At 50.8% G+C, this 17,709-nt stretch overlaps 1 protein-coding gene across 2 annotated transcripts; it reads right to left on the bottom strand.

The window, feature by feature from the left end:
• Positions 1 to 368: 368 nt before the first annotated feature.
• On the bottom strand, positions 369 to 12,776 carry Ajuba (ajuba LIM protein). Of its 2 annotated transcripts, XM_013025450.1 has the most exons (8): positions 11,384 to 12,776; positions 8,288 to 8,389; positions 4,929 to 4,996; positions 4,766 to 4,828; positions 3,502 to 3,632; positions 3,366 to 3,417; positions 2,585 to 2,653; positions 369 to 1,747 (listed from the first exon to the last, which is right to left on the bottom strand). In XM_013025450.1, exons 1-8 carry the CDS (start codon positions 12,417 to 12,419, stop codon positions 1,622 to 1,624), a joined length of 1,647 nt encoding a protein of 548 aa, XP_012880904.1. In that variant the 5' UTR covers positions 12,420 to 12,776; the 3' UTR covers positions 369 to 1,621. The 2 variants fall into 2 exon arrangements, with proteins under 2 accessions (XP_012880904.1, XP_012880905.1); XM_013025451.1 differs by lacking the exon at positions 2,585 to 2,653.
• Between the last annotated feature and the right edge of the window lie 4,933 nt (positions 12,777 to 17,709).

Here is a 17,709-nt window from a genome sequence, read left to right as displayed (position 1 = left end):
CAGAAAACAGTTGGGCACGATGGTATGCGTCTATCACCCCAGCTATGACAGGAAAGAAGGCTGCAGTCCAAGCTAGCCTAGAATAAAACAAGACTCTCTCTAAAAAAAAAAAAAAAAAAAGACTACAAGTGGCTCAAATGAAGGTGGCTCAGTGGTAGAGTGCTTGCCTCACATGCATGAAGCCCTGCATTCAATTTCTCAGCACCACATAAACAGAAAAGGCTGGAAGTAGTGCTGTGGCTCAAGTGGTAGAGCACTAGCCTTGAGCTGAAGAACTCAGGAACAGCACTCAGACCTAGAGTTAAAGCCCCATGACCGACAAAAGAAAAAAAGCCCACAAAAAAACCCACAAAACATGACATACAAAATGTTTGTATCAACTGTATTTATTGCTATAAAGCTTGAACTTTTAAAAAAAAAAAGTTTTTAAAGTAGATGACATAGGAAAAGACACCCATAAAGGTAGGAAACAATCTCATCATTTACAAAGTGCTGCAAATTTGATAAATTTATGATGCCAGAAACTCACTCAGAGGTACTCTTGGATGAGTAGATATAAATCTTTAAAATAGAGAAAACAATGCCCAAATGGATATAAAAATACCCCCCCCAAAGAGAATTAAGCTTTTGACAAATTGGTCATTCAGAGAACTAAAACGTTTAAGCATGTTTTCAGTGCACTGTTTTATTTTTTGTTGTTGTTGTTGTTTTTAAAAGACATCTAGCTTTAGGTTGAGTTCAAGTTTCAGCCCAATCCAAGTATTCTGGGGTTGCAGTGGAGGTTAACTCCGGATCCCTGTGAGAGCAGGTAGATCTTGAGTGTAAAGCTACTGCTAGGGAACTAAGCATAAGACTGACCTGAGAAGAAGGGAGTGAGTGTGCACACGCATATCAATGTACCACAAATACTATACTGGGCTATGGGGCTCAGTGCACCTACAGCTGGGAATAAGGCGAGCTTGCAGCTTCCTAGACATCCCATCCAGCAAGCTCTATACCCAGAGACCCACTCATGACCTCCACAACTGAGCAGAGGAGGAAACAGCCTCCCCAGGCCCACGATTCCCTGAGAAACAGGCAACACAGGCAGCAGGCCCACCCAGAGCTGGGCAACATTCCCAGCAGAGGGATGCAAAACGTTCTTAAAAGGCCATTTAGAAAGTCCAGGGTTTCCAGATACAGACAGGACATTGGTAAATACCTAGCTGAGTCCATGTCTGATGCCATGTGTGGGGTACAACATGATGTGGGCGCTTCCATAATGTCCTCTTCTCTTGTGATCCACAGCCAGAACATTGTTCAACTTATGCACATACATTGGAGATAAAGACCAGAATCAGATATGTAGAAAGTACTGGAACTTGCTTGTATGTGCCTGAAGATATGTTACAGCCCAGGCTACACACATGGAAAGCCTGTCATCCCCCCACCCTGGAGATCAGAGGGTGTCTCTAGTCCATTTGGAATGTTAGGATCTTTGGGTCTCTGGCCCTTGGGACCTCCCCAGAGGACTCTTCTGCCAGGATTGCAGAGTGCATTCCTTGCCTCGGCAGGCCTCTGAGAGGCCCACTGGCCAGGGGAGTTTGTCCATGGCGGCGATGATGGCAGCAGTGAGTGCAGCTCAGATATAGTTGGCAGTGGGCTGCCGGGCACTGAGTCGTTGCATGTGACAGCCATGGCAGAGCAAGTGCCCATCCAAAGGGAAACAGCAGCAACCTTCTTCATCACTAAGCTGCATCCGGCAATCCTAGGAAAGAAGGCACCAAGTTCACCTCAGCCTAGTAACTTGCACACTTCAAAACTGGTTGCAACTGGCTGGGAATGTGGCTTAGTGGTAGAGTGTTTGCCTAGCATGCATGAAACCCTGGATTCGATTTCTCAGTACTACATAAACAGAAAAGGCCGGAAGTGGCACTATGGCTCAAGTAGTAGAGTGCTAGCCTTGAGCAAAAGAAGCTCAGGGACAGTGTCCAGGCCCTGAGTTCAAGCCCCAGGATTGGCCAAAAAAAAAAAAAAGGGTCGCAAGATGGGAGTAGAAATGACACAAGAAACCCAAGAAAATACCTCATCTGGACACCAGGTGTCGCTGATACTACAGAAATAATGAGACAAGGCCCTACTTCCAGTAGTGACAAAGAATCCCTAGCCTTTTTTTTTCTCCCTTTTATTTGTGCCAGTATAGGAGTTTGAACTCAGTGCCTGAGGGTTGTTCCTTATGGCTCAGGGCTAGCTAGCATTCTACCACTAGAGCCAGATTAAGAGTCTCACAGACTTTTCTGCCCAAACTGGCTTGGAACCAGCATCCTCAGATCAGAGCCTTTTGAGTAGGTAGGATTATACATGCGAGCCACCAGCACCTGGCTTAGGAGTTTACCTCTGGAGCAATCAGATTCAGATTCAGCAATGGGTAAACAACTAAGATTAGAGAGAGTAGCTGGAAGAAAAGAGACCGGAAGAGATAAAACATAGCACCTTCCTGTTTCCTGGGTCCTCCATCTTTCCCATAGATGTATAGCTGCTCAAGGACTTGACCCTAGTTCTGGCCCATTCCAATTCTCCCAACAGCCCAGGACCCATCACTTACCTCACAGTGATAGCACTCAAAGTGATAATCACGGTCCATGGATATCACCCGCACGATGTCCTCACAGCCCTGAAATATGCATACCCATGGTAATAAGAGCAGCTTGGTGCCCCCAACTCCCTCTCCTCCCCATGGATTCCTTCTTCCCCCACAGGAAGCTCATACAAAGGCCCCCAGGGCCTCTTTGCAATCAGATACAATCACTGGTAGTTTGGAGATGCTTTCATAAATCCTACCAGAAATCCCCCTTGCCCCTTCCTGGCACTGGTTTCATGGGGAGCACTATAGAGGGTCCTTCCTTCCCTCTCCCTCAACCCCCACTCCCAGGTGTGAGTGGAGGGGAAGGAAGGGAAAGCGACAGGAGTATAAACAAAGTCCATGAGGTTGGTGAGGAGGCACCATAGATCTAATTCTGAACCAGCCCCTGCTTCTTTCTCTAACATCTTTCACATGTAGAGTTTAAATAATTTCTGACCATGTCCTGAGAATTTTTTATCCTTCACCTTTTTCCAGCCCCTACATCTAGGATCAAAGAAAGCCTCCTCCTGTGATTCAGGACAGAAGATATGGAGCCTGCACCCAGCAAGGCTATCAGACATGTCCAGGCCCGGATGTTAGGGTCAGAGTAGTGACCCTAAGAGCAGAGTCACACGGGAATCCTCACTGAGTGCATTCCTCAGCTGCACCACTTCCCAAGGGAGACCAGGCCACATGTCCCCACCCCCTCCCCAGAGACAGAAGCAGCACTGGCTGCCCTGCGGAACAACCCAGACATACTGACCTCAGAGGGGAGGATGGGTTGGCCACAGGCTGCACATTTAGGGGCATAATTTCTAAAAGAGAAAGTAGCAGTGATTTACTGGAGGTGGAGAACCCTTGGACCCAGCTCCATATTAGACCCCTAGGATTTGACTCACTTGTGGTAGTCGGTGACACAGTAGACCTGGTTGGAGAAATCCACTGTGAAGGGAACACCATCCAAGCACTTGTTGCAAACGATGCATCGGAAGCAGCCTGGGTGGTAGGACTTGCCCATAGCCTGCAGGATCTGACTTACAGAGTGGAAGGAGGATCAGTCTTCCTTCAGCTTCCCATTTTATATTCCCCAAGCTCCCACTCATCTCTTCCAACCCCATCTGGTCCTCCTGCAAGAATGTCTTGTAATTGGAGGGGACCAAGGAGTCTGCCAGTACTGAGGCCTGAACTTAGGGCCTCCAGCTCTTGCTTGGCTTTTTCCACTCAAGGCTGGCTCCCCACCACCTTGAGCCATTCCTCCACTTCTGGATTTTTGCTAGTTAATTGGAAATAAGAGTCTCATAGACTTTTCTGCCCCAGGTGGTTTAAAATTAAATCCTCAGATCTCAGACTCCTGAGAAGCTAGGATTATAAAGGTGAGCTGCAGCATCTGGCTTCCCCCATCCCTCAAGAAGTCTAACCCTGAAAAAGGTCTTAGATTTCAACCCTGGACACAATATTAGGATCACCTAGGGAGCTTTTTAAAAACAATGCCAGCCAGGCTGGTAACACACACATATAATTACAGCACTCAGGAGGCTGAAGCAGAAGGACCAAGACTTTCAGACCATCCTGGGCTAACACAGTAAGATAGTTTCAGGGGGAAAAAAAATCAGTGCTCATAGAAGTAGAACTCTGACTAAGAGGCAGAGAGAGCACCTAGCCTCTGAGTTCAAGCCCCAGTACCAGCACACACACAAGAGTAGATTAAAAAAAAAAAAAATCAATGACCAGTTCCTAGTCTAGAATTAGCCCATCTAGTTATGGGCTCCAACACTGTATTTTTTTCCAGGCCTTCTCAGGTGATCTGCTTGCTAAGATGCCAGGGTTTATAATCACTGATCTAATCCAATTCCAAGAAAAGGAAGGAAGGAAGGAAGGAAGGAAGGAAGGAAGGAAGGAAGGAAGGAAGGAAGGAAGGAAGGAAGGAAGAAGGAAAGAAATAGTTCCAACTGATTTCAACCAGTAGCAGAAAAGTCCTAGCTTAGATTGGAGGGCCTAGTTGTGCATGCAGAAAGAAAACATTGGGAATAATTGCTGTAGGGGAAAAAATGTCAAGAACGTGATTTATCCGGGGATAGGCTTCCTTCCAGCCTTCTCTCAGCATCCATCTAGCCCCAGATACCAGCCCTCAGGCCTGCAGCTTCCCCGGAGCACTTTCCTCACCTTCTCCAAAATCAAGTGACCACAGACACAGCATTTCTCAGCTGCCTCCTGAAACCCTGAAAACTAAAGAAAACAGCAGGATGTCAGTCAAGCTGAGAACAATGGGTAGAACTCCCAAATGGGTGTGAAGGGGCAAGTCCAGATGCAAGGGACCATCACTCACCAGATAATCTTCCTCACAGTACACAGAGCCGTTGACACTGTAGAAAGCCTTGCAGCGCAACGTCCTCCCTAGAAGCAGCAGCAAAGAGACTGAAGCCAATCCTAGAGCCCAGAGTAGGGCTTCTCTTTCTCTGGTGTCCCTGCTCCTCAATGATGCACAATCCATGGAAGCCTAGATTTCAGTTCTTTTCCTTCTAACTGCTCTGTCCTTCCTCCCATACAAAAGTTCCACCTGACACCAGGCACCAGTGGCTCACAACTGGAATCCTGCAGCCAGCCCAGACTGGAACGTCCATGAGACTCTATCTCCATTTAACCACCAGAATGCTGGAAGTGAAGGTGTGGCTCAGGTAGTAGAATGTCTCCCCTTAAGTATAAAAGCTAAGGGACAGTGCCCAGACCCTGAATTCAAGTTCTAGTATTGGCGAGCGCATGCATGCACGTGCGTATACACACACACACACAAATCCCATCTGATGCAATTTCAACTTGCTTTGGCCTTACTCCAGGTAACCTCTCCCCTCTTTTCTTACTGCTCCTTCTTGTGTACTCAACAGCTGTCTGCAACCCTCCCCAAAATGAGCACCTTCCTCACCACTGTAGACCAGTGTGCTGTTTAGCGCTGAGTGAGGTGCTAGACAAATTGCATAGAGAATCATATGGCCACAGACTTTGCCTTTTGGAACCTTCCAACCCATGTGCCATTGCCTCACCATGGATGTCCTGCACTTACAATCCCATCTACTTCTTTCTTTCATTTTTTGCTAGTCCTGTGGCTTGAACTCAGGATCTGGGCATTGTCCTTGAGCTTCTTTTGCTCAAGGTGAGAGCACTCTACCACTTGAGCCAAAATGCCACTTCTGGTTCCTCCCCCTCCCCCTCTCCCTCCCCCTCTTCTTTGTTGGTTGTGGGGCTTGAACTCTGAGCCTAACCAGCGCTCTACCACTTCAGCCATAGTGCCACTTCTGGTTTTCTGGAGGCTTATTGGAGATAAGAATCTCACACTTGGGCTGGGAAGGTGGCTCAGTGGTAGAGCGCTTGCCTTGCATGCCTGAGGCCCTGGGTTCGATTCCTCAGCACCACATAAGCAAAAAGAAAAAAGCCGGAAGTGGCGCTGTGGCTCAAGTGGTAGAGTGCTAGCCTTGAGCTGAAGAGCTGAGGGACAGCGCCCAGGCCCAGAGTTCAGGCCCCACGAACGGACCCACAAAAAAAAAAAAAAAAAAAGAATCTCACACTTTCCTGCCCAGGCTGGCTTTGAACGGCAATCCTCAGATCTCAGTCTCCTGAGTAGCTAGGATTACAGGGATGAGCTGCTGGCACCCAGCATTTCTGGTTTTTTCCATGTATGTGGTACTGAGGAATTGAACCTGGGCTTCATGCATGCTAGGCAACACTCTACCATTGAATCATATTCCAATCCTCCATGTACTTCTTTCTAGACACTCTATGGAGATCAGATCACACTGGAGTTAATGCTGGGAAAAAGCATTTATTTATGTACTTATTTGTTTATTTATGGATTTTTAAAAATTTATTGTGCCAGTACTGCTGCTTGAACTCAGCGCCTGAGTGCTGTATCTTATCCTTTTTCACTCAAGGCTGGCGCTGTACCACTCAAGCCATACCTCCTCCACTTCTGATTGGAGTTAAGTGTTTCATGGACTTTCTCCTCATTTGAATAGTGATCTCCAGATCTCTGTCTTTTGAGTAGCTAGGATTACAGGTGTAAACTGCTGGTGCCTGGCTTTTTGATTTTTTTTTTTTTTTGAGATAGACCTGCATCAGAAAGCTATGTTTGTATTTGTGTGTGCTGTGTGTGCTGGTACTGGGGGCTTGAACTGAGGGTCTGGGCCTTGTCCCTGGGCTTCTTTTTTCTTTTCTTCTTTCTTTCTTTCTTTTTTTTTTCTTTCTCAAGGCTAGCACCCTACCACTTGAGCTCCTGCTCCACTTCTGGCTTTTTTGGTGCTTTATTGGAGATAAAGAGTCTCATGGATTTCACTGCCTGGGCTGACTTTGAACCTTGAACCTCAGACTTCAGTCTCCTGAGTAGCTAGGATTACAGGTGTGAGCCACCTTTGCCTAGCTTAAGTGTGCTTTGTTTGAGAGCAATGCATTGTTGTATGTACTGGGATGCTCTCCAAGTGTGGACCTAAAGTTTTCTAGGTGAGAGGAGCCAGGAATCTTTTCCCAAGCAAACAAAGCAGGACCATTCCAAACCACTCCATGGTGTCTAAATGGTCAGAGATAAAGGAGGAGTGGAAAGAAGTCTTCAGAAGAGGGCTTATAAAAAAGGACAGGCAGGGGCTGGGAAGGTGGCTCAGTGGTAGAGTGCTTGCCTTGTATGCATGAGGCCCTGGGTTGGATTCTTCAGCACCACATAAGCAGAAAAAGCCAGATGTGGCATTGTGGCTCAAGTGGTAGAACACTAGCCTTGAGCTGAAGAGCTGAGGGACAGTAACCAAGCCCAGAGTTCAGGGGCCCCATGACTGACACACATACAAAAAAAGGGACAGGCAGACCAGCCTTAAAGAGCTAGGTATGGTAGTGCACACCTGTAATTCCAGCACTAGGAAACAGGAGAATGGTGAATTCAAAGTCAGCTTGGGCTGTATAGTGAGAGACACCTCGTCTCAAGAAACCAAAAGACAGAGGAGAGAGAAGGGGAAGGGAGGAGACCCAGGGATCCAGACAGAAGCTGGAGGAGTGGAAAGCTGAGTGCAGGCAGATAGGAGATTATAGGTTTAGCAGATGAAGTAGAATGGGTAAGCAGTGGGAAAGGGTAATGAGAAAGGGGAGAAAGGGTGGTTTGGTGGGGGGCCGGGAGCACCCCCACAGAGGGCCTCTGGAGCTAACAGCAGAGGCAGGCATTCCTGGAGTGTGATGTCATCAGCTTGGCATGGCCCGGTGGCCTGCACTCTAGTGAGGTGGCTGAACTCTGACCAGCCAAGAGAAAACCCCCTCTCCACCTCCCACAGCCCCCACTCCCCCAGCCCACACCCCCGCCCTTCCCACATTCCAGTCTTTCACTGTCGCCCCAGGCAACTTTTGCTGCCCAAGACCAAACTCCACCAAGGAGAGCCCGGAAGGCCAGGCCGGGCGGGAGTCCAGGCTGGGCCAGCAGGGAGGCACAAGAAAGAGGAAGGATCCAAGGAGAGAAAAGAGGCTGAACTGAGGCAGGAAAGGAGTCCAGAAAGCAGGCAGCTTGGGGGGAGGGTTGGGCAGGTAGCACCTTGGGGTAGCTGTGGGTCTCCAGCTGGACAGCTAGGTGGTCCTCAGCAAATGAAGATCTACCAGCTCTCCTGGGGTATTTGGGAGTGTTTATGTATATGGGGGGGGTGGTACTAGAAGGCTGGCACTTACCACAGGAGCAGCAAACAAAGCACTGGGTGTGGTAGAGGCTGTCCAGGGCCTGGCAGGCATTGCTCTGCCCATAGATGCCTTTGTTGCACTTGATACAGGTGCCTAAGGGGAGAGAAGTCAGCGTCATACTCCATTCCCCAGCTCAAATCCAGGATCCATCCCCGAGCTTTTGAGAAGGCCACAAGAAATGGGATGCATAAGATGCTGACCAGGAAGATCTTTTCTTGTTTACTTGATTAGTTAGATTCTTCTTGTTGTGTGTGTGTGCCAGGACTAGGGTTTGAACTTAGAGCCTTATATTCTCTCCCTTGGCTTTTCTGCTCAGAGCTAGGGCTCTGCTTGAGTCACAGCTCCACTTCTGCCTTTCTGCTGATTTATTGGAGGCAGGAGTCTCATCTCACTGACTTTCCTGGGACTGGCTTCAAACCTTAATTCTCAGATCTTAGCCACAAGAGTAGTTAGGATTAGAGGAATGAGCCACCATCGCCTAGCTAACAGATTCTTTCTGATCATCTATATTGTGCCTAGCACAGTACCTAATAGTGGGGGGGAGGGGGGAACGGAGAAAGTCAAAACATGCTAGGTTCTGTTGAAGAAACAACAGGCAAATGTGGGACAAATGGTTGGGAGTACTGGCACATAGCCCACTTTAAAATATCTTTCTAGTAGTTGGGCAGGTAGCTCACGCCTAGAATCCCAACTACTCAGGAAATCGAGACTCGAAGGATCATGGTCGAAGGCCAACTTTAAGCAGAAAAGTCTTTCTACAAAATAATAAAGTATAAAAGCTAGGTTGTAGGTGTGATTCAAATGGTAGAGTACCAGTAGAAGAACCCAAGAGCCTTGTGTTCAAACCCTGATACCAGGAAAAAAGAAAAACACTTTCGAGAAAAGCAGGCTAGGATCAGGAAGCCTTCCTGGGACTTCAGATTTCCCTTCTGTAAATTAATCTGCTGTTCAGGTAAGGAATGATTTCTCTCTGCTGGATGCTTTGAAGGATGAAGAGAAGGATCTGGTTCAGCAGAGGGTCCTGTGAGCATGACCCCTATGGGAAGGGAGCTGCCATGGTTGTGTTCCTAAGACTAGGAGAATGGTGGCAAACCCTCTAATGTCTCCCTGCCACCTACCACAGGAGAGACACTGAGCTCAGAGCCCTCTCCCTACATCCCCCACTATGCTGCATATACCTGACTCTGGCACCAGCTTTTCCTGGGTGTGTTCTTCCTTCCCTCCACTCCCCAATTCCAGGCCCATGAGTGAGGGCTAGGGCCTGTCTCTGGGGAGCAGATCCCAACGAGTTTGCCCCACCTCTCCCCCTCGGCACACTGCCACACTCCCTGCCTGTTGGGGCCCATCCCAGTCTTTGCCCAGGGGCTTGGGAGCTGGTGCAGCAGCTGCAGCAACTGATGAGCCCAGGCCTGTTCGGCTCCCACCCTCTGGCAGCTGGGGCAAGGCTGAAGCCAAGGAAGAGGGCCCCTACTAAGAGGCTACCTTCAGGGTAGGACTGGGGCCCAAGGAGACCCTTAGGGGCTTTGTTGCCTAGGGACAAGAAGCTCCCACCTGTGAATTCAAAAGGGTGGCTAGCCACAAGGGACAGATCTGCCCAGGAGTGTCACACCAGAAGTCCTATCAGAGCTGTTCTTTGGGAAGCCTTGGCCATGATGGGAAGACAAGAGGAAGCTGCTCAGGCATGTCTGCCTCACCTCCTGTCTCCCAGCCCATCCATACCTATCTGCTTCCTACCACTTCCTGCCATTTCATTCCAAGTTCTCTGAGTTCCTTTCTTCCTTTTGGCTCTGATGGTTTAGCCAAGGAGACTTACTTCTCAGTGACTCCTCCTGGGCTTCAAAAGGAAACTGCTAAATGACCCTGTCACTCTGTTTCCCTTGATCAAAGTGATTTAGCATCATCTGTTCTGGGCTTCCCCCTCTTAGAGTAGGAGAAAAGAATGGGCTGGGGAGAAGTGTTGGGGTTGAACTATGCAGCCCCTTCCAGCCTGCAGCCCTGTTACCTCTAGATTTCTTCCCAATCATCCCTGCCCAATTTGCGTTCCTCTCCCTCTTCACATGTCTAGCCATGAACTTCTACAGCATGGGGTGTATGCAGGGCAGGGACATGAGTGGTAAGAATGGTGGGGAGGCGCTGGGAAAACTGAAGAGGCTCACAGTCTAGGAGGGTGGACCTTCCACTCTGCAATCAGATCGGGCATTGCTTTTTATGAAGCAGTGCCTCTGGGCTCGAGACCCTTTCACACACACACCCGCCCCCCATTGCTGAGACTTATCGTCAAATCCATACTTCCTGAGCACCACCAGATTTCCTTAACTGCACACAAAGTCAGGGGCTACTTCTGGGCTGAATCATAAACAGGTTATGGCCAGCATTCAAGGCCAGGTTGTTACTGATGCGCACAGGATGGATATACATCCATCCAAAGGTGGCGGTGTTCCAGTAGTCGGCGGAGGGTGGGGGGGAAATGGTCGTACCTTCGGGTCTCTGCTTTCATGCCCACGGGCACACCTCGCCAGCAGGACTGGGCGACATGTGGGTGCCTAGGTTGCGTTTCAGGGCGCTCCATTTCCCCGACAGCGGCCACGGTTCCGCGTGAACTGGGGAGCACCCCCCCCAACCGCGTGAGCGCACCCCACCCCTGGGCCGCGGCGGGCCCCGCCCGCGGGCACCTGGAGCGCCGGGGCAGGAGTCGGCACGCACGCGGCCCGCCCGCCCCGCCCCCACCCGCGCATTCCCCGAATTCCTGCGGGGGGGCCGGGTGGGGGAGCGGCGCGCCGCAGCCTGCAGGGGCAGCGTCGCGGGGGGGGGGGGGGGGGGGGGGGGGGGGGGGGTGCTCTCGGCACCACCGGGTAGCCTCCCAGCAGGGCCTCCTACTGCGAGAAGCCCAGGCGCTCTAAAGCTACAGATCATGAGGAGGGTCTGAATTTGGCAAGGGCTCTGGGGTCCACCCCCGTCCATCCCTCGGGCCACTCTTTTGCCTCTGGGACCCCTGGGCACGGGCAATTTGGGCCGCCGGGGCCCTGGAGAGTCGATCTAGAGGACTTGTCCCCCCTCCCCGACCCTCGCCACTTGTCTTTCACTCACCGAAGTAGTCCTCGCGGGCCTCTGGCTCCCGCATCCGGGCTCGGGAGGCCTCCGGAACGAAAGGACCCGGCGGCTCCTCGGCCCCCGACGGTTCTACCCCCGGAGGTTCCCCTCGGGCGCAGACTTCTCGCCCGCCGCTGCCCACCGTCAAGCGCAGCAAGGCTGTGAGCTCATCCTGGTAACGGGCACCCGCGGCGCAATCCGCGTAGCCAGTCACTGAGTGTCGTCCGGGCTGCGCTCCGCGTCTTTCCAGGGGCCCCGCCGCTCCCGCTGCGGCCCCGGTCAGAGCTCCCGGGCTGCCCAGGGCCGGGGGGTACGAGTGGCGGCTCTCCTGGCAGCCGAAACCCGCGGGCCGGTGAGCGCACAGTCGGTCCAGGGCGGCATGGAGCTCGGGGTAGGCGGACGGGACCCCTCCGGGGGAATAGCCTGCCGAAGCCCCGGTCAGGGGTGGGCCGAACAGGCACGGGCCGGCGGGCAGGGGGCTCCCGTGGCGCTGGTCGTAGCCCATGCTGATGCCGCTGGTGCGATTGCTGCAGGGCCGGCTACCTCCGGCTCCACCGGCCCCCGCCCCGTCCAGCAGCAAGCTGCCCCGGGGGCTGGACGGCTTACTCGCGTCGCTGGCTGAGCTACTGGCGAAGCTGGAGCGGGGACTTAGGGCCGGTGCCGTCGTCTCCAGCCGGAAATCGGGAGGCAATGACTGAGGTAGAGGCAAGGCCCGGGTGGGCAGCGGCCCCCCAGGAAAGGAGCCTTCGTAGCGCTGCGCCTCGAACGAGCTGCGGGGATTCCGCTCAGAGTCCAGGGGGCCTTGCTCCCGAGACGGCTCCAGCGGCTCATCCCCAGGTCCCCCAGCAGCTCCTCGGGGCCCTGATTTCCTGGGTGCCCCCAGCCCACTTAGGCGCCCCTTTCCCGGCCCCGGAGTTCCATCAGACCCAGACCGGCTCGCTTCACCCTTTCTGCGGCCGAACTTGGCGCTGCCGGAGTCCGAGAGCCTTAACTTCTCCAGCAGGCGACTGGCTTTCTCCCCTAGCCGCTCCATGCCCTCGGGCCCGGGGCCTGTAGCCCCCTCCCCGCCTGGCACCCCGCGGCGTCTTGGTGGCCGCTTCTTTTTGACTGCGGCCGGACCTCCGTTTCCCAGGGGTACAGGATAGGCACAGAGGGCTTAGCGGGCGTCCCAGGTGCCCGGCGCCCGCAATCCCGCAGCATCCCCCGGCGAGAGGGGCTTCTTCCCCCCGCGCATCTGGGGTCAAGTGGGTCAGCAAGGGCCCAGAGCCGTGGCTGTCGGGCCCGCAGGTCTCTATCTGTTCACGCGTCGACGCAACTCACCACACGACTGACCCCGGCCCCCGCCCCCCTAGCGCTCTCACACTCCGCACACACCGAACTTCTCTCCCAAACTTTTGTCTGCCTGGCCGGATCTACTTTCCTGGAAGGGCGGAGCGCGGTGTGCAAGGGAGCGACTGGGTGCTTGCGCAGGGATCTCCGGTGCGTCGAAGGGGGGGGGGAGCGGCACGGTGGAAGGCTAACTACCCCGGAGGTGAGGTTCCGCCGACTGGACTGAAAAGAGGGACAGAGGCGGCTTGGATAGCCGCGACCACAGCGCTCCAGAACGGGAAAGAACGAAGCGGGAGGAAGAGAGGGAGGGGACTTTTTGTTTGCAGTTGGAATGCGCGGAGGGGCACTGTGGATGTCGCGGTCGGGACTTACGCGAGGCGTGTGTTCTGCGCAAATACCGTGACTTTGTTCCTAGAGTGGGGACGGGGGAGAGACTGGCACCAAAGTGCTGAGATCGGGGAGAGAGCCGTAGGGAAGACAGGAAGGAAGAAGAAAAGGAGATACTTGGAAAGGCTAGCGGTGTGTAGGTGAAGGCGGGCTATATAAAGATAGCTCTGAAAGGCGAGGAGTCCCACGTAGGTGAACACAGGTAGCGGAAGGAAGAATGGGAGTAAAGGCGAGTGTGGGAGGCACTGAGACGGATGCTTAGACAAAGGAAAAGGACACGTTAGTCCTGGGAGCTTGAGACACAAAGTGAAGAAGAAGAAAAAAACACGCACCACTTTTGTGGACTCGCAGATCTGTGATGGTGGAGAAGCCGGTGGAAGAGTTATACATAACTCTGTCGAAGCAGTGATAGGGAGTAGAGAAAAGGTTTGGGACTAATCCTTGCTTTAAGAGGGAGGGAAGAAGATTTAGTATGTATATAAAAGCAGGTTTGATCCTAATCGCTACCTGAAGTGTGGGAGAGAAAGGACTACTGGAGACACCCACCCCCTGGTGTTGGGAAAGAAAATTTTTAGCAAATGTTTCAGGTGACTATGGGGCTTGAAGGCCTGTTTTTAGGGTGAGCAAACACTCCTGCCCCTCCCAGTTGGTGTTAGGAAGTTGATGACAAAGATTATGTTAACTTAGGACGAAGGAAAGAAATGGCAGCTAAAGGAAGTGACACGTGAAAATGACCAAGGTGGAAAAGAAGCTGATAATTGACCAGACTGGGAGAATCAAGAGTAAGGAAAAGAAGAAATCCTAACTGGAGCTAAACACCAGCCAACTGATTTAATCAGGAGAGTAACACATCAGGGACAAGGGACTGGAGAAGTAGCATGAAGAAAAATGACTCTTGGAGCTGGGAATGTGGCTTAGTGGTAAAGTGCTTGTCTAGCATGCATGAAGCCCTGGGTTCGATTCCTCAGTACCACATAAACAGAAAAAGCTGGAAATGGCACTGTGGCTCAAGTGGCAAAAGAAGCTCAGGGACAATGTCTAGGTCCTAAATTCAAGCCCAAGGACTGGCAAAAAAAAAAAAGACTTGTGTATTTAAAGAGTAAATGAGTATTAAGGTTACATGCAAACAAATCATGCCTATTATTTTCATCTCAGCATTTTGGACACCTTTTATAATTTAGTGTGGCCTTATGAAATGGAAGAGGAAAGCCAGGTGTGATGGTGCATGGTTAATCCCAGTACCCAGATCTCAGGAAGCTTGAGGTAGGAGGGTCATAAATTTAAGGTCAGCCTGGGCTCCATAGTGAGAACTTGTTTTATTTTGTTTAAAACAAGATGTCAGATGCCTGTGGCTCACACTTGTAATCATAGCTACTCAGGAGGCTGAGATCTGATGATCATGGTTTGAATCCAACCAGGCAGAAAAGTCCGTAGGATTCTTATGTCAGGAAAAAGCCAGAAGTGGCACTGTGGCTCAAGTGGCAGAGTGCTTTTAGCCTTGAGCACAAAAAGGTTCAGGGACAGCACCCAGGCCCCTGGGGAAGTGGGTGGGGGAGAAGAGAAAAAAGAGAGAAAGAAGCCAGGCACCGGTGGCTTATGCCTGTAATCTTAGCTACTCAGAAGGTTGAGATCTGAAGATCTGAGATAGTGGTTCAAAGCCAGCCTGGGAGAATCTTATCTCCGATTAACCACCAGAAAACTGGATGTGGAGCTGTGGCTCAAAGTGGTAGAGCACTAGCCTTGAGCAAAAAAGCTCAGGGATAATACCCAGGCCAACGACTGACTAAAGGGATGGGGAGGGGGAGGAAAGAGAAGGAGGGAGGGAAGGTTAATATCTTTGGGCAAATTGGATTTTTTGCCCAAGTTGCATTGTATCCAGGGACTTCTGAAAATGAGTCTGTTTGGCTAGTCAAATCAAGCCTAAAACTTTCCCTTGGGATCCCATAGAGAGTTTGCTACTACATTGGAGGACCGGAAACACAACAGAGGGGAGCTATCAAGTTACATCTAGAACCTGTTGGCAGCAACATCTTTAGAATTAACCTGAGGCTCTCCTTTCCTGACTCCAAATGGAAGGAAATTGTGGATTCTTCCAGTTACTTACACCTGAAATATTAGTACAACATCTAGTAATTGATAAGAGAGTAAATCCTAAATTAGATGATGGTGACTCATGCCTATAATCCTAGTTACTCAGAAGGCTGAGTTCGTAAGACTGAAGTTTGAAGCCAGCCAGCCCAGGCAGTCACTTCAAGAGATTCTTTTTTTTTTTTGGTCCAGTTGTGGGGCCTGAACTCTGGGCCTGAGTGCTGTCCCTCAGCTCTTCAGCTCAAGGCTAGCACTCTACCACTTGAGCCACAGCGCCACTTCCGGCTTTTTTTTTTCTTTTTGCTTATATGGTGCTGAGGAATCGAACCCAGGGCCTCAGGCATGCAAGGCAAGCGCTCTACCACTGAGCCAACTTCCCAGCCCCAACTTCAAGAGATTCTTAATTTCCAAACAACTAGCAAAAAGCTGGAAGTGGAGTTTATGGCTCAAGTGATAGAGCAAAATGACAACTAAGAGCTAGATTCTCTGAGTATCAGCACGTACACACACAAGTTGAGAAGCCACTAAAAAGGTCCACCTAGGAGTTGGTGGCAGCAATGGACACAGTTAACGAAATAGCCTGTTTTCTTAGGAGATAACAGGAAGCAGAGACTAGTGAAGCAGAAAAGGTCAATAGTGGCTACTCCACAGTTGAACTAGTCCCAACAGTCATTGTTTGTAGAGTTTTTTATTGTTGTTCCAAGGGGTGAATTCAGAGCCTCACATTTGCTTGGCTTGCTTGATCAGCTTGCTTGCTTTGCTGGCACTTTTGTACCACTTGAACCACACATCCAGCCCTATATTTTGCTTGTTTTTTTTGTTTTGTTTTGTTTTGTTTTTTTGTCAGTCATGGAGCTTGAACTCTGCACCTAGGCGCTGTCTCTCAGTTCTTCAGCTCAAGGCTAGCACTCTACTTCTTGAACCATAGCACCAGGTTTTCTGGTGGTTAATTGGAGATAAGAGTCTCACAGACTTTCCTGCACAGGCTGGCTTTGAACAGAAAAAACTGGAAGTAGCACTGTGGCTCAAGTGGTAGAGTGTTAGCCTTGAGTAAAGAGGCTCAGGGAAAGTGCCCAGGCCCTGAGGAGTGGAGAGAGAGAGAGAGAGAGAGAGAGAGAGAGAGAGAGATCTCAACCTCCTGAGTAGAATTACAGGCATGAGCCACCAGAGCCCGGCTTTACTTGTTATTTTTTTTGGGGGGGTGCTCCAGAGATGGAGTCTAGCATTTCCATATGAGCTGGCCTTGAACAAAGATCCTTTGGATCTCAGCCTTCTGATGGTCAGGCCACCATCTCTCATGTCTTAAACCAATGCAAGAGTTTCTTGGCCAAGTCTTGTTTCCAAGCCATCTTATGTCTTTTTTTTTTTTTGCGGGGGGGTGGGGGGGTCCAGTCATGGGGCCTGAACTCTGGGCCTGGGCGCTGTCCCTCAGCTCTTCAGCTCAAGGCTAGCACTCTACCACTTGAGCAACAGTTCCACTTCCAGCTTTTTTCTTTTTGCTTATGTGGTGCTGAGGAATCGAACCCAGAGCCTCAGGCATGCAAGGCAAACGCTCTACCACTGAGCCAACTTCCCAGCCCTGCCATCTTATGGATTGAAGCCAAGTAATTCTCTGTCTCTCTGTCTCTCTGTCTGTCTCTGTCTCTCTGTCTCTCTCTTTCTCTCCACTCCTCAGGGCCTGGGCACTTTCCCTGAGCCTCTTTACTCAAGGCTAACACTCTACCACTTGAGCCACAGTGCTACTTCCAGTTTTTTCTGTTTATGTGGTATTGAGGAATCCAGGGCTTCATGCATGCTAGGCAAGCACTCTACCACTAAGCCACATTCCCAGCTCTTAAGTGATTCTTTTTTTTTTTTTTTGGTGGTAAGGTTTGAACTCTGGGCCTGGTGCTGTCCTTCAGCTCTTCAGCTAAGGCTAGCGCTATACCACTTGAGCCACAGCTCCATTTCCGCTTTTTTCTGCTTATGTGGTGCTGAGTAATCGAACCCAGGGTCTCATGCATGCAAGGCAAGCACTCTACCAGTGAGCCACCTTCCCAGCCCTCCAGTGATTCTTGTAGTACACAAAACTGAGCATCTCATTATCCTGCTTCAAAACCTTTTAGTAAGCTGGCGTTGGTGGTTCATACCTGTAATCCTGGTTACTCAGGAGGCTAAAATTGGGAAAATCATGGCTCAAAGCCAAGCTTCACAGAAAAGTCTGTGATACTTCATCTCCAACAACCAACATAAAGCTGATCTGGAGGCATGGCTTAAGTGGTAGGGTACCAGCTGTGAGCAAGAAAGCTTGGCAAGACCATGAATCCCTGAGTTCAAGTCCTGGTACCAGCATAAACAAAAAAAAGCAACCTCTTGATGCTTGCTCATCACTCTTGAGCTATGGTCTACACTATATTTATTTGTTTATTTTGTGTGCTGGTTTTGGGGCTTGAACTCAGGGTTTGAACACTGTCCTTGAACTTTTTTATTTATTTTTTATTTTTGGGTCCGGTTGTGGGGCCTGAACTCTGGGCCTGGGC

Source organism: Dipodomys ordii, unplaced genomic scaffold (genome assembly GCF_000151885.1).
Source record: "Dipodomys ordii isolate 6190 unplaced genomic scaffold, Dord_2.0 Scaffold84, whole genome shotgun sequence".
Taxonomy (NCBI): domain Eukaryota; kingdom Metazoa; phylum Chordata; class Mammalia; order Rodentia; family Heteromyidae; genus Dipodomys; species Dipodomys ordii.
The sequence above is the reverse complement of the archived record's forward strand: the minus strand, read 5'-3'. Positions and strand labels throughout refer to the sequence as shown.